We start from the raw sequence: 24806 nt of genomic DNA on the forward strand, positions 1-24806 counted from the left end.
AAAGGGTATGATACTTCTCTGGGTGGTTGTGAAAGCTCTCTGAGTTCATGCAAAAGAAATCCTAGGGACAGTGGCCTACCATGGCCCCTCCACCCCCCCTCTTCTCCAGAAGGTTTCCTTCTAAATCTCTGGAATTGACCCTCTTCACTCCATCTCCCACCTACTCGCCCAACCCAAGCCAACCGCACGGCCAGTCTCCCTGCACAGCCAGAGAGGTCTTCCCAAAATCCGACCCGATCCCAGCTCAGGACCTGCTATGGCTCCCCAGTGCCCTGAGAACACCGACGCTGTACCAAGGCCACAGGCCTACTAGGCAGTGGGTGACCAGACCGCTGTTCACCTCCACACTCCTTTCTGTCTTTCTAAGAGATCCTTGTGCTGTCTCCTCTTTCCAACATTTCCCCCCTGACTTCAGGTCCCTGCTCCGGGAATGTCATCCCTGATATCCAAAATCAGGCCTGCTTCTCCCCTCTGTCCTCATTCTTTGTGCCCCTCCACACAGCTCCCACCGTGGTAGAAGGAACATGTATTGGGGTGCCCCCTTCAAGATAGCCTCTGAGTCCTGCCACTTCTCCCCATCTCAGCTGCCCCCCCATCCCGGCCCAGCCACCCTCACCTGTAGCCTGGACTGCTACGATCCCCTCACTTGACTCCCTGCCTCCGTCCTTGCCCCCCACATGCAGCCAAAGTCAAACCGCATTCCTCCCCTGCTCGAACCCTCCATGGCTCCCATCTCCCTCTGAGCTTGCAGTGGCCCACCCGATCTCCTCAACACCCCCCCATCTCCCCAAGCTCACGTCCACGCCCCCACGGCTCACTCTGCTCCAGCCACACTGTCCTCAGCCAGCCAGTGGGAACCGCCTCAGGGCCTCCACACTTGCCATTCCCTTGGTCTAGGACACTATTCCCCGAGACGCCCACAGCGCCTCTCACCTCCTTCAAGTTTTGCCCAAATAGCACTCCTTCTAGGGGCCTCCCTTGGCCACTCAAGTTAAAAAACACTTTTGTTTAAGGCAGGGGGTGGGGGCAGATGGAGAGGGAGAGAGAATCGCAAGCAGACCCCCCACTGAGCGCAGAGCCCAACGTGGGACTCGATCTCTCGACCCTGAGGTCATGACCTGAGCAAAATCAAGAGTCAGAGGCTTTACCCACTTCACCCAGGCGCCCCCCAAACACACCTTAAACCACTCCCCACCCCAGTCCCTTGCCAGCTTCATTTTTCTCCACAGCAAATAGCTGATATTGTCTATACTTTCCCCTCCCGTATCGATAATCTGGTTCGGGGACTGGACTCGACTCCCCGAGGGCCAGCAGCTGATTCCTCGGCTACCAGAGCCGGGCCTGAAATACCTGTTGGCACAGTGGCTGGATCGTATGTGTTTATTTTGAAGAGGTAAACCGCTCCCAAGTTTCAAAATCCAAAAAGCACAAAATGGAAGTGAGAAGTCATCTCCCCACCATGACCCGGGGCCTGGCCCGCCCCGGCCCTGTTCCCCCTCCCGGTCTGCACGATTTCCAGTCTCTCGGGTTTCGTTCCAAAGATTGTGCACAGACGAGAACACCGATGCTCTTATTTCTTCCCCATCCCCTGTTGATGCCAACGGCACACACTTGGAGCCTGCCCTGCATTTTTTTCCTCCAGCAGAACATCTGGAAGGTCCCACAGCTCAGCCCAGGAAGCGCCCGTCTCCACCTTTTTTTTTAATTTATGATTTTCTTTCTTTAATTTTTTTTTCAACCAGCTGCATGGATGGTGACCACGGTGGACGGAGCTTTTGTCACAATTGTTACATATCAAGAGTGGCACGTCTGGGTGGCTCAGGTCCTGACCCCAGGGTCCTTGGATCGAGCCCCCTGGTCGGGCCCCCTGCTCAGCGGGGATTCTGCTTCTCCCTCTGCTGCTCCCCCTGCTTGTGCTCACTCGCGCACGCGTACGCACACGTTCTCTCTCAAATAAATAATAAATAAAATCCTTTAAAAAAAAGAGAGACAGAGCGAGGGAGAGGCTTGGCTTGGCGGCCAGGAGCTCAGATCCATCCTACCGACCCCGACTCACGTCGCAGCTCGGCCACCAGCACCCTTGCACGCTGCTGGTGGGCGTGCAAACCAGAGCAGCCACCTTGGAAGATGGTTTGCCAATTTCCCCTGAGGTTAGAACATACACTTCCCATATGACCCAGCAATTTCATTCCCGGGTATTTACCCAAGAGACATAGAAACCCACGGTCACACAAAAACCTGTATCCACACGTTTACAGCAGCTCTATTCATGATCGCCAATAACTGGAAACAACCCAAATGTCCTTCCGCAGGTGGATAAATAAGCCAACTGTGCTCCGCCCCGGCAGCGGAATACCCAGCGACAGCAGCCAAGCTACCGACACATGACCACGTGCGCGGATCTCCGATGCGTGGAGCCGAGTCAAAGAAGCCAGCTCCAAAGGCAACGTTATTCCACTGATAAAGACATTCTGAAAAAGGCCAAATGATAGGGACCGAGGGGCACCTGGGTGGCTCGGTCATTAAGCACCTGCCTTCAGCCCAGGGCCTGATCCCAGGGTCGTGGGATCGAGCCCCCCATCGGGCTCCTCTGCTGGGAGCCTGCTTCTTCCTCTCCCACTCCCCCTGCTTGTGTTCCCTCTCTTGCTGGCTGTCTCTCTCTCTGTCAAATAAATAAATAAAATCTTTAAAAAAAAAATGATAGGGACCGAGAACGGATCCCTGGGTGGTTGCCAGAGGTGGGAGGGGGGAAACGCGCAACCGCAGAAGACCAGCATGAAGGGGTTTTGGTGGGTGATGGAAATCATTTGCAATGTGATTCTGGCGGTGGCGACAGAAAGGCTTATAGAACAGTCCACCGGAAAGAGTGAATTTTACTGCATGCAAATTTTTTAATAATTTTTTATTTGCCAGAGAGAGAGAGAAAGAGCACAAGCAGAGGGAGAAGCAGGCTCCCCACGGGAGCCCGATGTGGGGACTCCATCCCAGGACCCTGAGATCATGACCTGAGCCGAAGGGAGACACTTAACCGACTGAGCCACCCAGGCGTCCCCAATTTTTTAATAACACTTTAAAGGCCACATATTGTATGATCTCATTCCTATGACATTCTAGAAAAGCAAAACTATAGAGATTAAACACAAAACAAACAAACAAACAAACAAACAAAAAAAAAAACCAAATCAGTGGCTGCCAAAAACCGGGGATCCAGGGAGGATTTGACTGCAAAGGAGCACAGGGGTAGTTTTGGGGGGTGATGGAAATGTTCTGTATCTGGCTTGTGATACGATGATAGGACTATAAATTTTATCAGAACTTATCCAATGGTACACACTTAAAATGGATGCGTTTTATTGTATGTAAATGATACCTCAATAAAGTTGATTTTTTTAATAAAGTTGATTTTTTTTAAAAGATTTTATTTATTTATGTGACAGAGAGACAGCCAGTGAGAGAGGGAACACAGCAGGGGAGTGGGAGAGGAAGAAGCAGGCTCCCAGCGGAGGAGCCTGATGTGGGGCTCGATCCCAGAACGCCGGGATCACGCCCTGAGCCAAAGGCAGCCGCCTAACAACTGAGCTACCCAGGCACCCCTAATAAAATTGATTTTTGAAAGCTTATCTCCCCTTGCCCTTCCCTGGCCATGTGGGCTTAGGCAGAGCCCCTAACCTCTCTGTGCCTCAAGTAAAGGAGGGAGATGGAGTGGGGGGAGGAAATGGAATTCAGGGTGGGTGTTGAGGTCTCAGATCGCACCCATACATTTATAAATGAAACAGAAAGTCTTTGTGGGCCTTTAGGGCAGGACACAGACCTGAGCTGGTGACCAGGAATGGCTCCTGTGTCTCAGGAGGGCAGGTGCTGGACTGAGTTCTGTCAGGTCTTACCTGGGTCCCTTTGAACCACTGGGCACTCCTTGGTTGACCTAGAAAAGCCAGTGGAGCTATCCCTGGGTCCCGGAGGGACGGTATCAAGGGGCACAGTTCAGAGCATTGTAAGAAGGCCTTTTTCAAAAGGCAGATGGGGCTGACACACCCATTCCCTGAGGTCTCAGCTGCTTGGGGCAGTGTTTGTTGGGTATACACAGCCCCAGCCCCGGGCACAGCCTCGCACAGAGGGAAGACTGGGCTGCCCCCCCAGACAGGGACACGACATCCCAGAACAGTTGGGGCTCTGGTGGGAGAACCCAGGAAGGGCACCCGACCCAGCCTATGGAGAGAAATCAGGGAGAGCCTCCTGGAGGAGAGGCTGCTGGAGTTGAGGCCCCGCTATGGCCCCTACGGCATGCCCTGGTTCGGATCTCAGAGGAAGAGGCATATTTTTGAGGCTACCGAAAGGGTGTGTGTGGGGGCAGGAGGGTGGCAGGAGAGGCCGCTATTGAAAGCAGGGGTGTAGGTGGGGGCGGAGCAGGAGATAAGGCGGGAGGGAGGCGATGCCTGGTGCAGGGGGGAGGCCTGGACTTTCTCTAGCTGAGGCCAAGGTGGAAGCAGCTTCCCAGGATCCATCCACACGTGCGGGGAGGGAGGACAGGCGAGGGGAGGCCGTGGGGATGAGAAGTGGCGGCAACAGACCCCTCGGAGAATGTGAGCAAGGAAGGCCTTGTCCTCAGGCCTGCCCCAGACCCTTCCCACCCTGAGTCAGGGGGCCTTTGCCCCTAGAGCTTCCTCCTTTTTAAGACAGCGTGTCTGAGATTTGCCAAGAATGCATTTCTATCATTCTTCAGTTCCTAAGCCTCTCTGATCCCATCCTTCTTCGTTCTTAAATTCCATTGGTCTTTGCTCCTCACATTTCCACAATTTCAAGTTTCTCTGAGCCTTTGATCCTTTGATTCCAGGATTCATTCATTCTCTTTGCAATGATTTATCGAGGCTCTCTGCTGTTTTAGGGGCTGAGGATACAGAAAAGAACAAAATGGATAAGATTCCTGCCTCAGGGGAAACCGCACTTACCGAGCCCTCCCCACCTGCGGGGCCCCATTCGAGGAGCACACGTGTAACGTGTTTAATCCCTCAGCCAACCGTGAGTTAGAGACCCCTTTCATCCCCATTACATGGATGAGGAAACCAGCCACAGGACTCCCAGAATGCCTCGTTCCAGAAAGTCTGGGACTCCAGAATTCTTTACGCTTTAAGATTTTAGGCTTCTAGAATTTTTCTTTAAGATTTTATCTATTTATTAGAGAGAGAGAGATCACGAGCAGGGGGGAAGGGTAGAGGGAGAAGCGGGCTTCCCGATGAGCAGGGAGCCTGATGCGGATGCGGGACTAGATCCCAGGACCCCGGGACCATGACCTGAGCCAAAGGCAGACGCTTATCCCACGGAGCCACCCAGGCGCCCAGGGTTCTAGAAATTTTGTCGTGAAGATTCTGTTGTGCTTGGATTCAAGTAGACAATGGACAAAGGAAAAGGTACTCAACTTTGTGATTGAGCCAGGAATTGCAAATTAGAACCACCCTGAGATTCTTACACACACACACACACATATGCATGCAGGGTGACTCATATTTTAAAAGTCTGCCCAGAACTAGGGCTGGCAAGCATATGGGGCAAGTAGAACCCGCAGCAGACATCGGAAATGGGAGTAAAAATTGGTGTAGTCGGGATGCCTGGGTGGTTCAGTCAGTGAAGCGTCTGCCTTCGGCTGGGTCATGATCCCAGGGTCCTGGGATCGAGTCCCGCTCTGGGCTCCTTGCTCAGCAGGGAGTCTGCTTCTCCCTCGGCCTGCTGCTCCCTCTGCTCATGCTCTCTCTCTCTCTCTCTCTCTCTCTCCAATAAATAAATAAAATCTTTTTTTTTTAAATGGTGCAATCACAGGGGAAAACTGGCCATAACTTGCACCGCTGGACATAGACCCATCGTCTGCCCCACCCTCTGACAACTGCGCTCTTGGGGAATGCAGAAAAACGGGTGCTCACTGGCCTCGTCAAAAGAGTCACTCACGTGTCAAAATCACGCACGCGCCCATCAACAGGAGAATGAGTTGACGAACTGCGATATATCTTGCAAGAAAAATAGTCAACAGCCATGCAAACGAAGGCATTCCCATAGACGCAAGAATACGCACTCACCTCACGGGGATGCAATTGAGGGCAAAGAGCCACACCTTGCACGGTAAGATCCCTTTACTAAAAACACAAAACTGTAGTGGTCAGTTGTGTACTCGTAGGCGGCCAAAAGTATTTTAAAAAGCCATAAAACTATAAAAGAATATACGGGGCTACTTGGAGGGGAGGGCAAGTGTTATGATTTAGAAGAGGCACAAAGGGGCTTCGAAGGAACCGGCAAAACCATTCCTGACCACGACTAACTATTCCCTTTATAATGGGTCGTGAAATGGAACATTATTATTTTATGCAATGCCCCCCTTATATTTCATCACTTGAAAACACATAATTTTTTTTTAATTCTGCCATTCCACATCTTTCTGGTCCTCAGATGACTTGGTTCTGGGGGCAAGATTCCTGAGCCCCGAGGCAGGAGGGGGCAGCGAGAAGCCACGAGAGGAGAATTGGGATCTGAAACACACAATACGATTTGATTTTCCCAGAAGTGAGCAAATGTACTGTGACGATGTGTAACCACAGGAGGCCAGAGCGACAAGTTCCGAGGTGGCTGATGTCCAAAGTAGACACCACAAGCCACCCGCCACCCCCACCCGCGCCTGCAGGGCACGGCCACGGGAGCCCCCGTTTATCCCATGTCTCACCAGCCAGAGCGAGGTGCCCGCGGGTACATTCTCACCAATGCCTGCTGCCAGCCCCACGCTTTTCAGACGTGCAAACAGCCTGCCCAGGGGAGCGGGGCTGAGGGGCGGCAGTGCTAGGGTTTGCTGCCGGCTGGTGACCCCATTCCACAAAGTGGGGTGCCGGAGACACACACCCCTGGTCCTCACTCTCCCAGGAAGGTGTTGGAGGGCGGGGGTGGCCCCCACTGGGATGGACGATGGCTGGGGACAGAGGATGTGAGTCCACCGCGGCCCTGGCTCAAATGAGGAAGAGCCTGGCGTGACCTCGGCTTTCCCAGGAGCCCAGGGAACTTTTGCATCTGTATTTTTAGGCCCTGGTGGCCGCAGGGGTGGTTGTGGTCTCAGACTGGGGAGATGCCAACTTCCAGGAAAAAGGCTGGCTTTTCAGGGAGGGTGCTGTCCCTTCCTCCGGGGTGGGCTCCGCACTGTGCCCTGGGGAGTGGGACTGGAAAGGTGGCGGTGTGCTCCAAGTTCATTGGCGAAGGCTTGTCCCATCTCAGGGAGTGGCTAGGCTGGTGGGAGAGAGATACTTCCCCACCTCAGGTCTCTAGCAGGCAGACAACAGCTCCCTCGCAGGGGAGGTATGAATTCATACCTCAGTTTTAATACTGGGGACAAGATTAATCTCACTCTCACAGCGCTCCCGGTACAATGGCCGATTCAAGCTACGCAACTGAGTGAGACAGTCTGATGGAGGAGGCAGGAGCCAGACTCCCTCTCAGGGAACTCTGGTATGATGGTGGAGGCATGCCCACTATCTTCAAGAAGCTCTAGTCTAGTCTAATATTCATCTGAATGTCCCCTGGAAGGGGGCAAAATGGCTCCCCTCCATTGAGAACCACTGTCCCCGACAGAGGAAGGCAACATGCCTGCTCGTCTCCAGGGAACTCCCAGTCTAACGAGATGCATCCCCCAGCCACCTACCCAGGGAGAGTTCTGGGTCTGATAAGAGAGGCATCACTCACTCTTAATCTAATCAGTAGAGATGTCACACCCTCCTTGTCAGGGAGATCCTGATCTGATGCGGAGAAAGAAGGCAGCTCAAATGCACCGCGAACTCCTACACTGATAGGGAACATGTCCCACCTCAGGCACCTCCCAGTCTGATGGTGGAGGTCTTCCTCCCACCCTTGGTGAGCCCTAGCTTGATGAAGGACGCAGGCTTCTTTCTTGTACATTCTCCCTCCTCCCTTGCCCACCCAGTGAGGGCTCCCCCCACCTCTGTGGTGTACCCTACATCGGGGAGCTTCTGCAGGAGGACAACACGGTTCCCCAGCCCTGGGACTTCCCTTCATCAGTCAGCCCAAGACCAGGGCCCCCCGGGGGTCAGACATGGCTGCCCAGCAGCCCCTCAAGGCTCTCACAGTAACGACACCACCTGGCTCTTGAGCTTCCTGTGTGCCAGCCTTGCCCGGGGCTTTCCACACCTGACCCCGCCGGTGACCTACTCTGGGAAGGATGAGGTCCTTCCGCACCTTCCGGACCAGGCTCAGAGGGCACAGACTTGCCCCAGGCCACCTAGCCGGAAACTGGCAGAGTGGAAGGTAGACCCAGATGTGTCTCCCTCCCGATGGATGAGTATGACATATCCGTGGCAGGTAAGGGCGCCAAAGGCTTTCCTGCTGACTCACGGGGAGCCTCTCAGCCACCACATTACTCTTCGCCTGACTCAGAGGGGGAAACTGAGGCTCAGAGAGATCAGATGCTGCCCCGAAGCCACGCAGGCAGAGACAACACCCGCCCTCAGATTGTCTGACTCCCAAAGTCCATCCTCAGGGATCTGGTCCACCACAAAGCAGAGGCTTAGAGGCCAGAGAGCAAAAAGTTACGGAGAGCCATCCGTGAGGAAGGGAAGTGGGGAGGCGGGATTGGGTAGGGGGGAAGGAACCATCAGGCCACCACGTCAGCCCAAGGGGGAGCCCCTGCCACAAAGACTGCCCGTTAGAGGAACCCCACAGTAGGCAGTGATGGCCAGAACCCCCTACCTCGCCTGGCTCTGACAATGGCCAGAGGCTGCCCAGGAAATGGTGTCCCCGACTGGCAAGCCGAGGTGGAACTTGAAGGAGCCAATTGTGAGAGGCTGTCAGCCAGCCATCCGCACGCCTGGCAGCCAAGCCACAAGTCTTCCCTTGAATCCAAGCAGCGTGTCTCTGTGGCACCCGCTCCCACACCTATATTAATAATAGCAATCGTGGAAAAATGATACCTCCCATTTACTGAGTGCTTAGCTCCTTACCAGCTTGAGCGGACGGACGTGCGTTAACTCCTCACAACAACCTCGTAAGGATTCACTGTTTTGTCCCCGTTTTATAGATGAGGACACTGAGGCTCAGAGTGGGTGAGTCACTTGCTCGGGGTCACACAGCTGGTAAGTGGCAGAGCTGGGATTCGAACCCAATGAGACAGTGAGCCCCCACTGACAGGTGGGGACGCTGAGGCCCAGCATGACACTGCCTACCATCTGTCTACCATCAGCTCCCTGGAACCCCTCTGACCTTCCCCAAACCCCCTCCCCTCCCCCCACCAACCCAGGGCAGATGCCAACAGCCACAGATCTCTCCCACCACATCACCTCCGTCTGATCAAGGCAGTGCACGGGGCAGAGGGTGTCTGGTCTCAGAGCCTGAGGAGAGATGTTGCAATCCTCTGACTCAGCGCCGTGCGTGCAGACCCAGCAAGAGGGAGAAAGGGGAAGATTGAGTCTTGGCCGCGGCCCCAGATGGGCTGATCCTGCCCGGTGCCAGGGCTTCCAGAAGCTGCCAAGGCCCCAGGGTGGGGAGGAACCAGGAGGTACAGGGCATGCTGCAGGAAGCTGGCCTGCATTCACCCCGGGGGGGGGGGGGGTAGGGGCAGCCTCTGGGAGCAGAGCCGTCTGCAGACCCAAAGCTGTGTGACCTTGGCCAGGGCCCTCCGGCTCCAGGCTCCTGTCTGTGTTCCTCTGCCTGTAAATTTGCTTGCTCTCCCCGAATCTCTCTTGAATGGAAATCTGTACCTTCCTGCTGCAATGTGACCTTCCCTCCATCAGCTCGACCTCCCTCCCTGTGCCTGTTGGTAGCAGAGGAACCCGCAGAGAGACTGTAGACCCCACAAACCTCCCACCACAATTTTGCCTTTTTGTGTCTGCGTTTCCCCTTCTACACCCTTCCCGCCCGGGGTGGGAGGGGGGCTGGAGTTAGAGAGGAGAGGTCTCTAACTGCGGCCTCTGAGACTGGCGGCCCCTCCCAGGTCAGCAGGTGCAGCAAGCAGGGTGCCAGGGACACAGACACTTGGCAGAAAATCTCGATCCTCCCTCCACTCCGTCCCTTGCCATATGACCCTGGGGCAGTGACTTCCCTCCCTGGTGCTTGCTTCTTTCTCTGTAAAACGGGGCTTTTTGTTGCATTTCCTCACAAGATGTCAAGAGAATTGAGTGGGCCAGTTCCCAGTGGGAGCTCAGCACGGAGTGAATGGGCCCATCTCGTCTCACCTCTGGATGGAGCAGGGTAACAAGGAAGGCCTGGCCTGAGGACTTAAGGCCAGCAATATGGAGACAAGAACAGCCATCACGCGTTCTCGCGTTCCTTCTGCACGCCGGGTCTCGGTCGGCTCAGCAATCCTGTGAGGCAGACGCTGTTATTACCCCCAACCATAGTCACACAAAGGCACAGAAAGGGAAAGCCACCTATCCAAGGCCACACAGCTAACACATGGCAGAGCTGGGCCCCAAACCCATGTCTCCAAGCCCAGCACAGGGAATCCTAATTTCCTCAGTGAAATGGGTCCAGCTGTTGAGACTCTGTGATTAATTGATAATAATAATTATTACCATTGTTCCTACGGTTATAATAAGACTAATAATAATTGCGGCCACATGGCATCCGGCACTTCCATACATCAGGCCCTGCGGGGTGGAAGCATTCGTTTCTTGATTTAGTCTGTTTTATGGATGAGGACGCCGAGGCCCCTCGAGGTTAAGTAAGAGCGTGGAGGTCACACGCCAATGAAGATAGAAGATAGGACTTGCACCCGGGCCTCGTCTGGGAGCAAAAATTGGGGCAGAAAAAGGCCCAGGAATTAAGCCGATGGGAACGTAGGGTCTGCCAGGCACGATTCTCCCCTCTGGAAGGCCCCCAAGATCAAGGAAGTTGCCCCAGGCCCACAGCCCTCTAGCTGGGCCTTCCTTCCCTCTCAGGACTTTGACCAGGTACGGTCTCGGTCCTTCCTTCCCCAGGAGGATGTGGGGGAGGATGAGAAGGGAAGAAGCAGTAGGAAGCTGGAGATTTGGACAGATACAAAGGGCAGCCTGCGTGAGGGAAAGTGGTTAGACTCGATGTAGGACTTCCGGGCTCTCTCTGGGAAGTTTCTGGGACTCATCCAGGGGCTGCCCCTGCCAGCAGGGGGCCTCCAGAGCTCAAGCCCAGAGAGGGGAGACCCTAGTTCTCCCCTCCTGGGGCACAGGGAGTCAGGGGGGAAAGGAGGGGGCAGCCATCCTGGTTCCGCATCCTCCATTCCCGACACTGGAGGGAGGCGGTTGTGGGAGCTGGGACTTTCCTGAGCCATAGAAGATTCTGGGAAATTAGACAGCTGCAGGGCGGGGCTGACTCCAGACCTCCCTTCTCTTCCCTTCCCTCAGTCCCTGCTTGGTCCCAAGCACGCCTCTCTTCCCTCTGCCCCCAAGGAGGCCCTCTTCAAACTGCTCCTCCTCCCTCAGACCATGTTTTCCATCTTCAGACCCTCAGGTCTTCACCCTCAAATCTCCTCCCCCCCTCCCCCTCCAACTCTCTCCTCCTCCCTCAGAGCGGCTCTCCTCACTTGGTCTTTCTCAGACTTCCTCAGACAGTGTCCCCTCCTTCAGACCTCCTTCCCCTCTCTCAGACCCTCCTCCCTCAGACATTCATCCTCTCCCTCAGCCTCTCACCTCCTCCCTCCGATCTTTTGTCTCTCCCTTCTCCCCCTCCCTTAGACCATTTATTTCTCTCAGACCTGTTTTCCTCCTTCAGAGCCTCCTCCCTCAGACTTTATCCCTCATCCATCCTCAGACTAAGAACTCCCAGCACTCTCTCTCTCTCAGCCCTTCCAAACCCCCTCTGGGCCAAGCGCAGACACCGTCCCCCCCCCCCATCCCCAGTCCTGCCTAGACCCAAAGCCATTGCCCCACCTGCTATAGGGAGACAGGGAGTAGGAGGAACTTGGGTGTCCTTCCAACCCTACCTCCTAGGGTCACCACCTTGACAAGCCCCGCCCCTCTGAGGTTCAGCTTCCCCTTTTGTGCAGTGGGGCCGTTCTCCATATAGGACCCGGGTGCTGTCCGAGAGTCCCCACAGGCGAGGACTTTGTGGACGAGAACAGCAGCACCCAAACTTTCCAACCTAATTCCTTCACTTGAAGCTCCCCCAACATGGGGAGGCAGGGGATGACACTGGCCCCATTTACCAGAAGACCAAACTGAGTCTGAGGACAAAGGACTTGTCTGAGGTCCCACAGGGAGTGAGAGGTGGAAGTGGGATTTGGGCCCAGGCCTTGCCCCCAAACCTTTCCCTATTACAGTGGCTAAGGAGGGGTTGGGGGGGGACCCAGACAGAGGCAGAAAGGAGAGGGGGGAAGGGGGGAAGGCTCTCTCTGCCCACAGCTGCTCCTCACATCCCTGGTTAACCATCCACAGGGGTGGGGCCGGAGTCGTGGGCAAAGTCCCTTCCTGGGGACCGGAGCCCCACACCGACTTTCAGGGTCCCAGAAAGACGCTGCGAGGGAGACAGATACACAGACAGAGATTGGGAGACAAAAAGAGAGAGGAGGCGGGGCCGGAGACGGGGAGAGGGAGGCCAGGGGTGAATGGAGGGACAGGGTTGCAGAGACAAGGGGAGACACAAAGAGAACCAGGAGGACCGGCGTGGCTCCTGAACAGATCTGGGGTGCAGCCCCCATTCTGTGCGCCACCCACCCCTTGATCCCCAAAACCTCCCCCTTGGCCTCCCGTAACTCAGTGACCCGGACTCAACCCCAGCGACGGCCCCGCCTCAAGGGAAATCCGGGAAAGCCCCGCGCCGCCGGGGCCCCTCCCCGGGGCGGAGAGAAGAGCGGCAGGGGAGGGGACCCGGAAAAGGCCCGCCTCTGCCCCTCCCCGCCCACCAGCTCCAGCCTGCCTCTGAGTCATGCCCCCAACCCGCCCGGCCTGTTCCCCACCCACCAACCCCGCCCGGAGGGGAGGGGAGTGTGGGGGAGAAGGGGTAGCCAGACTGCCACCCCCACCCCCACCCCCACCCCAGCCCGGGCTGTGGTCGCCGGGTCTCTGGTTTGTGTCTCCGCGTCTCTTGCTCTCCGTCTCTCTTTCCCTTGGTCTCTCACGATCTCTTCGCCCAGAAGCTCAAGCTGGGTGTAGGGATCCCTCGGGGACAGACACGCTCAGTGTTTCTCTGGGCACTTCCCCACCGCACCCCAACCCCAGCCAAGTTCAGACCCACGGTCGGGACACCCGGAGGAAGCAGAGATGGCGACAGGGCAGGCAGAGGGATAGTGTGCCTGGGCTCCTGCCGAGGGCAGTCCCTGACCTGGGTGCGTCTTTTTTCCTCCCGCAAAGGAGGAAACGGCTCAGCGAAGGGAAGTGCCTGGCCAAGGTCACCCGGCGAGGAAGTAAGTGGGAGACGGGACTCGAACCCGCGCCCTAGTGAGCCCAGGGCCTCCCGGAATCCCTCTCCTAGGGGAGAGGCAAAGGGCAGACAGCACTCGAGAGCCAGAGAGATAGTGAGAGACAAAGAGACAAGAGAGACAGAGATAGCTAGACCCAGAAGCCACCTAGCCAGACCGGAGAGTCAGAGACAGAGTCAGACTCAGAGACACAGAGACACAGACAAATAGCCAGAGAGACCAAAACACTGAGGCAGCGACTGAGAGAGGCCCAAAGCCGCAGGGGTGGGGACCCCCGGCGCCTGACCCCGCCTCCGGTCCCCCCCCACCCCCGCCCCCCGCCGGGGCCTGGCCGCCGGGGGCGCCGCGGGGTCGGGAGGGGGCGGGCGCGGGGCGCGGCGCGGGCGGGACGCTCGGCGAGCCGCACGGCGAGGCGGCGGGAGCGGCGGCGGGTCCAGGAAACCCCTGGGACGGACGGGTGGCCCCGGGGGGGCCGGGGGCGGGGAGGCGGGCGACCGGCACCGCCCCGGCTGACAAAAGTCCCTTCAGTTCAGCCGGCGGCAGGGGAAGTCCCGGCGCCCAGCGCAGCCACCCTCCCGTGCAGCCGAGCCGAGCCGCGCTCCGGCCGCCCGCTCGGCCGCCGTCTCCGGCGGCCCCATGCCCCGATGCCCCGCGGGGGCCATGGACGAGGGGCCCGTGGACCTGCGCACCCGGCCCAAGGCCGCCGGGCCCCCCGGCGCCGCGCTGCCGCTCCGCAAGCGCCCGCTGCGCGCGCCCTCCCCGGAACCCGCTGCCCCCCGCGGCGCCGCGGGCCCAGTTGTCCCCCCGGATCCCCTAGGCGGCGGCTCCGACTCCCCGGCGGTCCCCGCCGCCCCCCACGGACTGGCCCGGCCAGAGGCGCTTTACTACCAGGGTGAGTGGCTCCCAAGGGTCCTGGCCAGGTGGGGGTCAGACAGGGCATAGGGTCACCGGAGCCGGGGACCAGAGTTCAGGACGCAAATACAGGGGCTCCCAAGGAGCTGAGAGGCAGGGGGACAGAATCCAAGGTCCCAAGGACACAGATATGGGGTTCCTGGGGAGCAGGGAAGGGGCAGGGCCTGAGGTCCCAGGGACACACTTATGGGAAGATCGGGAAGCAGTGCCTTGGGACACAGATATGGGGGGTCCCAGGACCTGGGTGTCAGGAGGCTCTGGGGGACAGAGCCCAAAGTCAGAAAGCCACAGATATGGGGATCCAGGGGACAGTGCCTAGCAGTACAGATATGAAAGTCTCCAGGAATCAAGGGGGCAGAGCCTGTAGTCCCAAGAACACAGAGTTATAACCTCTTTAGAACCCAGATATCTAGGATTATGAGGACTTAGTGCTCAGGCCCAAGAAATTGGGGTTCTTGGCTTCCAGATAGGTGGTGTCAAAGGGAGTCAGGGAAACAGCGACTCGGGTTCTAAGACAGATATTAGGGACGTCAGCATACCAGAATCTCAGGAACCATGATATCAGGGAACAGTGGGAATCAGGAGAACAGAGTTGGGAGTTTTACGCACCCCAATATCTGGAATCACAAGGATGCAAGGAAACAGACCCAGATATTGGGGGTCCTGAGGAGCCAGTAGGACAGATCTGGGGTTCTGGACACCCAGTTATGTACGGTCACACAGGCTCAGGGTCTCATCTGAGGTCAGGAAATCAGGTGGTCACAAAGTCAAGGCTTGGGGATGGAGGGTTCTAGGAATGGAGGACAGGACCGCGGAATTCTGGGACTGCAGGATTTAGGGCCAGGATGAAGAATTCAGGGGTGTTCAGGCAACAGGCTGCAGGACACCAAGGCCTGGTACTGGAATATGAGGACGTGCAAACCTGGGGGTGCACAGATGGGGGCCCCAAGGATCAGGAGATGACAGAAGGCCAAACACCATTCTCCCCATCCTGTCTCAAGGATGGGGCGTCCCCTACCACAGCTGTGCCCACATCACCCATCCCTGAGTGACCCCAAAGCTGCAGAGAGCCCATGCCTATTGTCTCCAGACTTTGTCCCAGTTCCTGCACCACCCACCCCATCAGAGTACAGCGGTTAGAAAGCCTCAGGGTGTCCATCGGGAGGCCTGCCACTGCCGCCTCCCCTTTCCCATTCCCTGGATGAGAACCCAGGCCTCAGTTTTCCCCATCTGTGTGATGGGTGGAAATGGCTTCGACTGCTGCCATGGTTGGCGTCTGACTCCACTTCTCTCTCCTTCTGACCTACCCTTCTCCCCAACTCTCTACACAGTCACCCCACACCCTACACCCAGTGCTTTATCCATTCTTACCTCCTTCAGCCACAAATCTACTCAGCAGACAGGCCCTGGGGTCCCCCTGCTGGGTGATGATGGGGGTCAGGGCCGTCCTTAAAGGACTCTGCCTAGTAGGAGATGGGGAGTCAGATAAGTGAAGAGATAAATGACAGCAACAGTGACCAGGGCTCATGGGGGGGATGGGGAAGGGCGAAGCTACCTGAGCCCAGATGTATGTGGAAGCCCAGTTTGTCTTGGGCCTTTAGGGTCTGGTAACACATGCAAAAAGGATCTAGAAAAAGGGGGCAGGTGCTACAGCAGATGCGAAGGCCTGGAGGTAGGGGTGGGTTGAGGGTCTGCGGGCCTGGCCTCACCCATGTCCTTCCTCTGTCCAGGACCTTTACTGCCCATATACCCCACCCCGACTATGGGCTCCCTCTTTCCTCTCCTGAACCTGCCTACACCCCTGTACCCCATGGTGTGCTCCATGGAACACCCCTTGTCGGCTGACATCGCCGTGGCCACCCGTGCAGATGAGGACGGAGACACGTGAGTAAAGCCCCCCCACCATAAATGGGGGACCCAGCCCTCCACACTCATCACCCACCCCAACACAGGGACACTCGGCTTGGGCTTCCGAGTTTTCTCAATATGAGTTAAGAGTCCTATCTCCACAGCTGGCTGTGACTTGGAGCAAGGCTTCACCTCCCCGCCCCCCCCCCCGCTCTGTGCCTCAGTTTCCTCTTCTGAAAAACGGGTGATCTGAGAGCACTTACCCCCTAGGACTGTTTTTGAAGCAGGGGGCTTCAAAATTTTTATCAAAATCCAAACATGAGAGGGGCGCCTGGCTGGTTCAGTCAGTAGAGCATTCAGTTCTGTGATCTTAGGGTCGTGAGTTCGAGCTCCACGTTGGGTATAGAGATTACTTTTTAAAAATAAAATGATAAAATATACCCAAAGATACCCAAGAATTCTTTTAAAAAATCCAAACATGCAGAAGATGTTTCATTGATTTGTTATGTGAATTCTGCATGTTAAGCTCTTAGCACTGAGCCTGGTAGGTAGGTTATAAGTGCTCCATACATATGAATTAATATTATTGTTATTATTACTTCATGTTAAACCCAGCACACGTCCACACATAGAAGCTTGGAATAAAAACTGCACAGAGCAAGAGTCACCCTTCTAGATGGGATCTACTCTGTATTTTCTATTCTAATCTGTTTCCCTGTTTCCTGGTCATAGAGGTCAGTCAATTAATTGGCCGATCCCTTTAAACTGATTTCACAAATCCCGGAGTTGATCGCCTGCAGTTTGGAGATGTGCCCTTGAGGCTGCTGAGAACCCCTGCGGGGGAAGGTTCCGCTGTGTGCGCAGCACACAGTAAGCGCTCAGCACAGTTGACCATGACGATTATTATTTTATCCACCCGGTTTTGAATCTCAGCTGGCCACTTTCTCACCCCTCTCTGCCAGAGCCCACCCCCCCCCAAAAAAAACAACCCAAGAACCAGAAGCATGTGAAAGTCTGTGAGGCAGACAAGAGATCGCTTCTATAAAGTGCCTATCTGGGAATTGGTAGGGATGGAATGGACAGGCTCACTGCGGCAGAAAAAGGGGGGCCTCCATTACTGGCCAACTTGGTGACTTCACATCCCTCAGCCTCAGTGCCCCTTTCTGGAAATCGGGGCTCATATAGGACCTATCAAAATTAGGGTTCATTGCAGTGATGTCCCCACACAGATAACAAAGAACAGGGCCAGGCCCTCCTCGCAGGGGAGTTGGGGGGGGCTGTTCTCACAGAGCTCCCCGGGTGCTTGTAGGCCGTTCTGTGAGTCCAAGCAGGAGAAAGTGCCTGAGACACCTAAAAGGCTGAATAAAACTAGTTCCCTCCCACTCTGGGTACCTCTGGGGTCATCTGTGAAATAGATTTTAATTTGTTTCTGCCCCCAGGGATGATTTGTTTGCAGCCTGTGAACGCAGGGTGGAGAAGGGGACCTGGCACACCAGTCTCAAATCCTGCGCCCCACCCGCCCTCCCCCGTTCTCCCCCCTTCCCCCTCCCCTCCAAAGCAAACACTTCAGCCTCAGCTGCCTGTTGGGGGAAATCCCTTCCCGCAGAACTTGACCGCAGCCCAGCTGCTCTGCCTCCCCCCACGTCAGCAGCCGTCACTCACTCGCAGCCTCCCCCTCCTGGCGTTCAGTCTAACCTTAACCCCTTCCGCTGGGGCCGAGACTTTACCGGAATGGACAGCTGGCTGGCCTGGCGGTGGGGGAGGGGGACACGCTAAGTCTGGGGCCCCAAAGCAGCAAAGCTTTAGTTGGGAGCCTGAACTTCTAGGGACTCAAGAGAGCGAGAAGAATCTCGGGGCATCTGGACCCTCAAGAGGTCAGGCACTAGAGATCTGGGTCTCCAAGAGAGAGGGGAGGTGTTCCACAGAGCAGAGGCCCGGGTACTGTATTCCTCGACCCCTGGGGACTTAAGGAACGGGGTACAGAGCAGTTTGGGGGATCTATAACTCACAGGGCCTGGGGAAGCTGGTATCCGCAAAGAGTTAGGGCACCGTATAACGGGGTCCTACGAGATCTCGGGGCTGGATGCCGGGATATGGGGGCGAGGGAGCCAGCTGGAGTCTGAGCCCTGAAGGGTGGCGTTCCAGAGGGGTCCTTAGGCTGGAAAACTTGGGGTCCTCCCCCCCAGGGAAGCTTGGTCTTTTGGTTGGCCTCCCTCCTGCTCCACCCCACGCGAGGATGGAAGTGGGGGTGCCGGGGGTGGCCGGGGTAGATCCCCGGCGGGAGGCTTCCCTCCCCCGGGAGCAGGAAGCGGAGCCCCGCCCAGCAGACCTGTTACTGGAAGTCCGAGGGCTGGGCCGCCCCTCCCGTCCCCACTTCCTCCAGCCCCGCCCCACCCCCTGCAGCCCGCGCGTTTATGGGAACTCAGGCCTGGACGGTTTCTCTGAAATCATTCGCTCCCTCTGCCCTCACTTAACCCCGCCCGCCCCGAGAGGGACCCAGGCCAGGCTTCCTGGGAGAAGGAGGGAGGGAAGAGAGCCTTTCTCCGGGCCCCCGCCTCCCGCCCCCGCCCCCACCCAGGTCCGGCCCCTCCCCCAACATTTTCGTTTTAAATTTGGTTTTCACGGGTCAGAATTTCCAGGTTCAGCATTTCACCTGCAGGGATCCTCGTAGGAGGTGGGCGCTACTGTGGGCTAGAGGGTCCGGAGGAGAAAACCGGAGGGCCACGTGACTTTGCTCCAGCACACGCAGGGAGGGAGGGTTGCAGCCCAACCTGCACCCCTGGCCTGCTTACCCCCCCAAAGCCGCCACCACCCCCGGGGTTGAGGGAGAGGTTGCTGCAGGATCTCGCTACCCCCACCAAAGCACTTAGGGAGCTGGTCTACCATGTGGATCCTGGAAGCACATTCCACAGTGGGGAGAACCACTGTTCACCTGCCTTAGCAAGGCTCTGGTTAGTAAGAGGCAGTGGTGGGTGAGAAAGTCGTTCCCCAGTAAATGGACATCAAGAGAACGTTGTGCAGCCTGTATGTATGCGGTCACCCTATTAAGCTCAGTGCTAATGTGTCCCCCCCCCCCCCAACACACACACACACACAGTCATCCCAGATTGCGCTCAGCTCTAACTGGCTCTTCCAGGTTGGCAGCTATGGGAAGGAACCTGAAGTTTATTGGGAAATGTTCTCCAGATCAAGACCAATGGGGATGAAAGAAGCAGGATTGGGCAAAAATTGAGCTGCTGGGAGTCTCAGCAGGGCCTTAGCTGCTCTATGGGGAATGGAGCAGCTGCAGTGGCCTTTAGAGACGGGGCCAGAAGGCCAGGCCCTCTATGCCAGCACTGACCAGTCACTGAATGCCATGGGATGGCAGCTGCCCACCCCCCGCCCCGGCTCCTGACCCGGGCAAGCAGTGCTTTTCAGTGGAGGGCAATTCCCAGAGGGAGCTGAGAGCCGACAACCTTCCCAGAAGCTGGGGGAGTGAGCCCTTCGGTCCGGAAGGGGGGATCTGGGTCGTGCAGCCCGGCCGTCCGGAACAATGACTCCATCCCAGTACATCCCACCTCCCCTTTGGGTGAAAATCCCTCCAAATAAATGCTCTGGGGTTGGAGACCTAATGCGACTTGCAGTCACAAGTGCTGGAGAGAACTTGCCACTCACGTCACAGATGAGCAAGCTGGGGCCCAGGAGAGAGAAGGGAGCGTGCCCGCCAGCCCCAAGGATGGCCAGGCATCACTGTGATGGAGTCGATTATTAAGGGCCTGTTTGTGGAGCACCTGCTCAGCCCCAGCCTCGCTCCTGCGCACCAGGCAGGGACCAAAGCAGACAAAACGCCCTGCCCGGGTGGTGCTGACATTCTAGAAGGGGAGATTCAGACAGGAAACAAGCAAACTGTACAATGTCGGGTGATGATGTGGAGGAAAATTAAGCAGAGGAGGGAGGGGAAGGGGAGTGAACCGTGGCCACACCATTTTGGCAGAGGCCCAAATGAGGGGAGCAAGTCGTGCAGATGATCGGTGGGGCGGGGGCGGGGGGGGGGATGACTGTTCCAGGCAGAGGGAACAGCCAGTGCAAAGGCTCTGGGAGGCAAGCATGCTTGTGTTCGAGGCACAGCAAGGAAGCCAAGCAGAGTGAAGAGAGCAGATGGAGAAGAAGCCAAAGGGATTGAAGGGGGGAAGGCAAGATCACAGAGGGCCTGTGTGGCCTTAATTCCGAGGGTTCTGAGCAGAGGAGGGACTTGACCTGCTTGAGGTTGCTAAAGGGTCTCTCTGGCTGCTATGTGGGAGGCAGACAGTGGGGCAGGGGTGGAAGGAAGCAGGGAGGCCGGTGAGGAGGGAACAGTCCGGGAGGGAGGCGATGGTGGCTGAACTGGGATGGAGGGAGTGAGGGTCAGGAAAAGTGGTTGGATTCTGTGTACACTTCCGAAGTACCCGGCCCTGTGTTGGAGTTAGCACTGCGAAGTGTGTGGGGGTGAGAGGTGACCAGCCCCTAACGTTTGTGATCCCTCACCCCCAGGCCACTCCACATTGCCGTGGTGCAAGGCAATCTGGGAGCCGTGCATCGGCTGGTCAGCCTCTTCCAGCATGGGGGCCGGGAGCTGGATATCTACAATAACCTGCGACAGGTGAGCCTGGGGGCCTGGATCTGATGGAAGAGAGGCCTAAGGGTCTGGCTGGACTCCTGAGTCCTAGGAGCTGGGGAGTCTGGGGAGCTGGGGGGGCCCCGACTCTTGAATCTGATGGAGGACTGACTCCAGATTCTGGTCCCTGACTAAGACTGGAGCTGGGGGTCAGGACTGGGGCGCAGGGCAGGGCACAGGTCCCTCATAGTCTCTGTTCCCCCAGACACCGCTACACCTGGCTGTGATCACCACATTGCCATCTGTGGTCCGGCTCCTAGTGATGGCTGGTGCCAGCCCGATGGCCCTGGACCGCCATGGCCAGACAGCAGCCCACCTGGCGTGTGAGCACCGCAGCCCGACCTGCCTGCGGGCCCTGCTGGACAGCGCAGCCCCGGGCACGGTGGACCTGGAGGCCCGCAATTACGACGGTGAGCACCTATCCCGGCGCCGCGTGGGACTGTCTGGCAGGACCTGAGGTCCTTCTAGGGCTACAAAGCCCGAGACCCAGGTTAACCGAGTCTTCCTGTACCTCAGGGCTCACCGCCCTGCACGTGGCCGTGAACATGGAGTGCCCCGAAGCCGTGCTGCTCTTGCTGGAGCGGGGTGCTGACATCGATGCTGTGGTGAGCAGGCGTGGGCCGGGGGTGGGGCCAAGAGGAGCGTGGGGGCGGGGCGTGACCCTCCAAGGGGCGGGGCTTGCGTGGGAGACCGCGCGAGTGGGTGGAGTGGGGCTTCAAGTACCTAACGGGATAGAGATGCCGGGCCAAGCAGCTGGGATATTGGCCGCCGGCTGATTGCGCAGAGCTTGGACAGGCTCAGAGACCTTCCCTCTCTTCTGCAGGACATTAAAAGCGGCCGCTCCCCGCTCATCCACGCAGTGGAAAACAACAGCCTTAGTATGGTGCAGCTGCTGCTGCAGGTGGGTACGGCCCCTGCCCTTGGCCTCTCGTCCGCCCTTTCCTCCAGCACCAGCCCAGTCCATCGCCCCTGTTCCGGCACCGACACTGCCTTCCAGCTCTGGCTCCCGCTCTGGCTCCACTTCCAGATCTGTCCCTTCCTGCTGGGCCTCGTGATGTCAGCCCTATGCTTCACCCCCCAGGCTGCCCTCTTGTCCCGGGCCTTCTCCCTCCCTTTCGTCCCTCGTCCCCAAAATGAGCTGGCCCCGCGAAGAGACTGCCTTGCTCAGCCTGCCTGCCCGCTTTGGCCCTTTCCGCGTGCTGTCCTTCCGCCCCGCCTCTGGACCTTTCCTTTCTTTGACTCGCCGCTATTTGGGCGGGTCGGGACAGCGGGCTGATCAACCGGAGTCCAGCCCGGGGTGATCAGCCCGCCTGCTCAGTCCCTCTCCGGCCCACCTTGGGTTCTGGCTTCCACCTTCTGTCACCCACCCCGGATCTGGTCCTGCGCGGGTCCTGGCCTCGGTCCGGGCCCCCAGCCTCGGTCCCCCGCCCTTCGCTCAGACCCCGGGCCGGCCCCGCCCCTCCTCTGGCCCCGCCCCATCCACCTCCCCGAGGCGGGTCCGGCCCGGCGAGGGCGGTCCTGACCCGTCCCTCCCGCCCCGCAGCACGGCGCCAACGTGAACGCTCAGATGTACTCGGGTAGCTCGGCGCTGCACTCGGCGTCTGGCCGCGGGCTCCTCCCGCTCGTGCGCACGCTGGTCCGCAGCGGCGCCGACAGTGGCCTCAAGAACTGCCACAACGACACGCCGCTCATGGTGGCGCGCAGCCGCCGGGTGAGTGTGCGCGCTGGGAGGGCCTGTGCCCGAGCGCCGGTTCTTGAGGATGTGACATCTCAGTGCGCGCATGTCTGCGTCGGTGCGCGGGGGAGCGGGGCAGCCTGTGGGTCCCAGCAGCGAGCTCTGACAGGGGACACGAAGGCACGAAGCAGACCCCAGCTTGACGAGAATGGAGAGGGGAGAGCAGTGTGGGCAGGAGTAGCCTGGTGGTGACCCCCCCATCTTCCTACAGGTCATCGACATCCTGAGAGGAAAGGCCACCCGGCCTGCTCCTGCATCACAGCCAGAGCCCTCGCCCGAACGCAGTGCCACCACCTCCCCTGAGAGCAGCAGCCTCCTGAGCTCCAACGGTGAGAACCTAGCTCCCCGACACCAACTGCCCAGCCCCTCCTCCCCGCAGAGCCCTCCTGGTCGCCAGCCCCTCCTCCCCCAGAGCACTCCAGGTCGCCAGCCCCTCCTCCCCCAGAGCCCTCCAGCCCCCCAGCCCCTCCTCCCCCAGAGCCTTCCAGGCCCCTCTGCCCTCCCCCAGACCCCAAGAGCAGGCCCTGGCTCATGACACCCACCCTTCTTCTTCCCACAGGTCTCCTTTCTGCGTCACCCTCCTCCTCGCCCTCCCAGTCTCCCCCCAAGGACCCACCTGGATTCCCCATGGCTCCCCCCAGTTTCTTCCTTCCTCCCTCATCTCCACCTGCCTTCCTGCCCTTCGCTGGGGTCCTCCGAGCCCCTGGCCGGCCGGTGCCCCCCTCCCCAGCTCCAGGAGGCAGCTGAGAGGGATGGGGGGGCAGATCTCAGACTCATGCGGAGGGACCTCCCTGCCCTGTGGGGTCAACCCTCCTAGAAACTGTGAAGACCTCACTCTGCCCCCCCCTTCAGGACCAGGATTTGCACAGTGGCACAAGCATCTACCAATAAGCCCCCTCTTCTGAGCAAAGATACTCTCCCGCCTCGTCGCCCACCCAGGACTCTTACCCCTGTTGTTCTCAGGCACCAGTCCCCTGTCTGGAATTCCACCCAAATTCCTTCTCCTCCCCAGAGCTGGTAGAACCAGGGAATAGTCACTCCTGTCCCCTCCTCCACCCAGATGGATGAGAAGGGGGAGATGGGCTGTAGCCAGGCACTGATAACAATGTAAATTATTAGGCATTTTGGTTGGATTTCTTTTGTAATAAACTATTTTTGTACCATATCCTGGCTTGGCCGGGCCTCTTTCGTGGGGAGGCCTGGAGGAAGTGTGTTCATGTGTGCACACAGCTATCATCTTCCAGCTGACTCCCTGAGTGACCTTGTGAGTCTCCGACTAATGAGGACACGTGTGGGTGACCCTGGGACTTCTAGTGTGTTCCTTCTGTTGTGTCACTGTGCCATCTTTTTGGGGGACGACACTGTGTGTGACATCTTTCCGGGAGACCCTTTTGGACTCCCTAGTGACCGTGGATGTCTGCATGCGTGTGTGTTTCTGAGGTTTGTGGGTCCCTGCGGGATTGCCGCTGACCGTCACGTGACTGATGGTCTCTGGGCCTGTGCGCGTGCAGCAGTCATGAGCATTTCCAACATTGAAAGCTGTGGCCGTCCTGTGACTGTTGGTATGTGACTGCCTCGCTTGGCATGCTGCGTATTCCACTCGGTGGTTCCAGAGCCCCCCTGACACGCGAGGTTTGGGTTTTGACTCTGTGCATGTGTAAGTTAGGCATCACTCAGGATTTGCCTTGGTCTCCTGTCACCCCTGTCACAAAGCACCTCCCACTGAGCAGCTTAAAACAACTGATTGGTTCCCTTACAGTTTGAGAGGTCAGAAGTCCAAAATCAGTTTCACTGGCCCAGTGTCAAGGAGTCAGCGGCTGATGTCCTTCTGGAAGCTCTAGGGGAGAAGCTGTGCCCTTGCCTTTTCTAGCTTCTAGAGGCATCCATGTTCCTTGTCTCATGGTCCCTTCTACCACTCTGACCTCTTGCTTCCATCTGCACTGGTTTTTTTTAAAGATTTTGTTTACTTATTTGAGAGAGAGTGGGGAGAGGGGCAGAGGGTGGGAGAGAATCTCAAGCAGACCTTGTGCTGAGCACAGAGCCCGATGTAGGGCTTGATCTCACGACCCTGAGATCATGACCTGAGCCAAAATTAAGAGTCAGATGCTCAACCCAGTGAGCCACTCAGGCGCCCCTCCATCTGCATTTCTACCCAGATCTCCTGCCCCCCTCTTAGGAGGACCCTGTGATTATAGTGGGCCCACCCAGATAATCCAAGTTTGTCTCCTCATTTCAAGATCCTTAATTTCATCTCATCTGCAAAGGCCCTTTTGCCATTTAAAGTCACTTCCACAAGATTGCAGGGATTAGAA

The 24806-nt window shown here is 57.6% G+C and overlaps 1 protein-coding gene across 2 annotated transcripts; it reads left to right on the plus strand.

Moving 5' to 3' along the window:
- Window positions 1-13002: 13002 nt before the first annotated feature.
- On the plus strand, window positions 13003-23659 carry BCL3 (BCL3 transcription coactivator). Of its 2 annotated transcripts, XM_087870887.1 has the most exons (10): window positions 13003-13351; window positions 13895-14258; window positions 16009-16162; window positions 20636-20744; window positions 20965-21169; window positions 21276-21364; window positions 21583-21660; window positions 22303-22470; window positions 22706-22823; window positions 23054-23659. In XM_087870887.1, exons 2-10 carry the CDS (start codon window positions 14003-14005, stop codon window positions 23239-23241), a joined length of 1365 nt encoding a protein of 454 aa, XP_087727013.1. In that variant the 5' UTR covers window positions 13003-13351; window positions 13895-14002; the 3' UTR covers window positions 23242-23659. The 2 variants fall into 2 exon arrangements, with proteins under 2 accessions (XP_087727013.1, XP_045669409.1); XM_045813453.2 differs by lacking the exon at window positions 13003-13351 and having other exon boundaries at window positions 13754-14258.
- The last annotated feature ends 1147 nt before the right edge of the window (window positions 23660-24806 follow it).

The sequence above is a fragment of the Ursus americanus genome, chromosome 21 (genome assembly GCF_024610735.1).
Source record: "Ursus americanus isolate L20-20 chromosome 21, mUrsAme1.1.p, whole genome shotgun sequence".
Classification (NCBI taxonomy): domain Eukaryota; kingdom Metazoa; phylum Chordata; class Mammalia; order Carnivora; family Ursidae; genus Ursus; species Ursus americanus.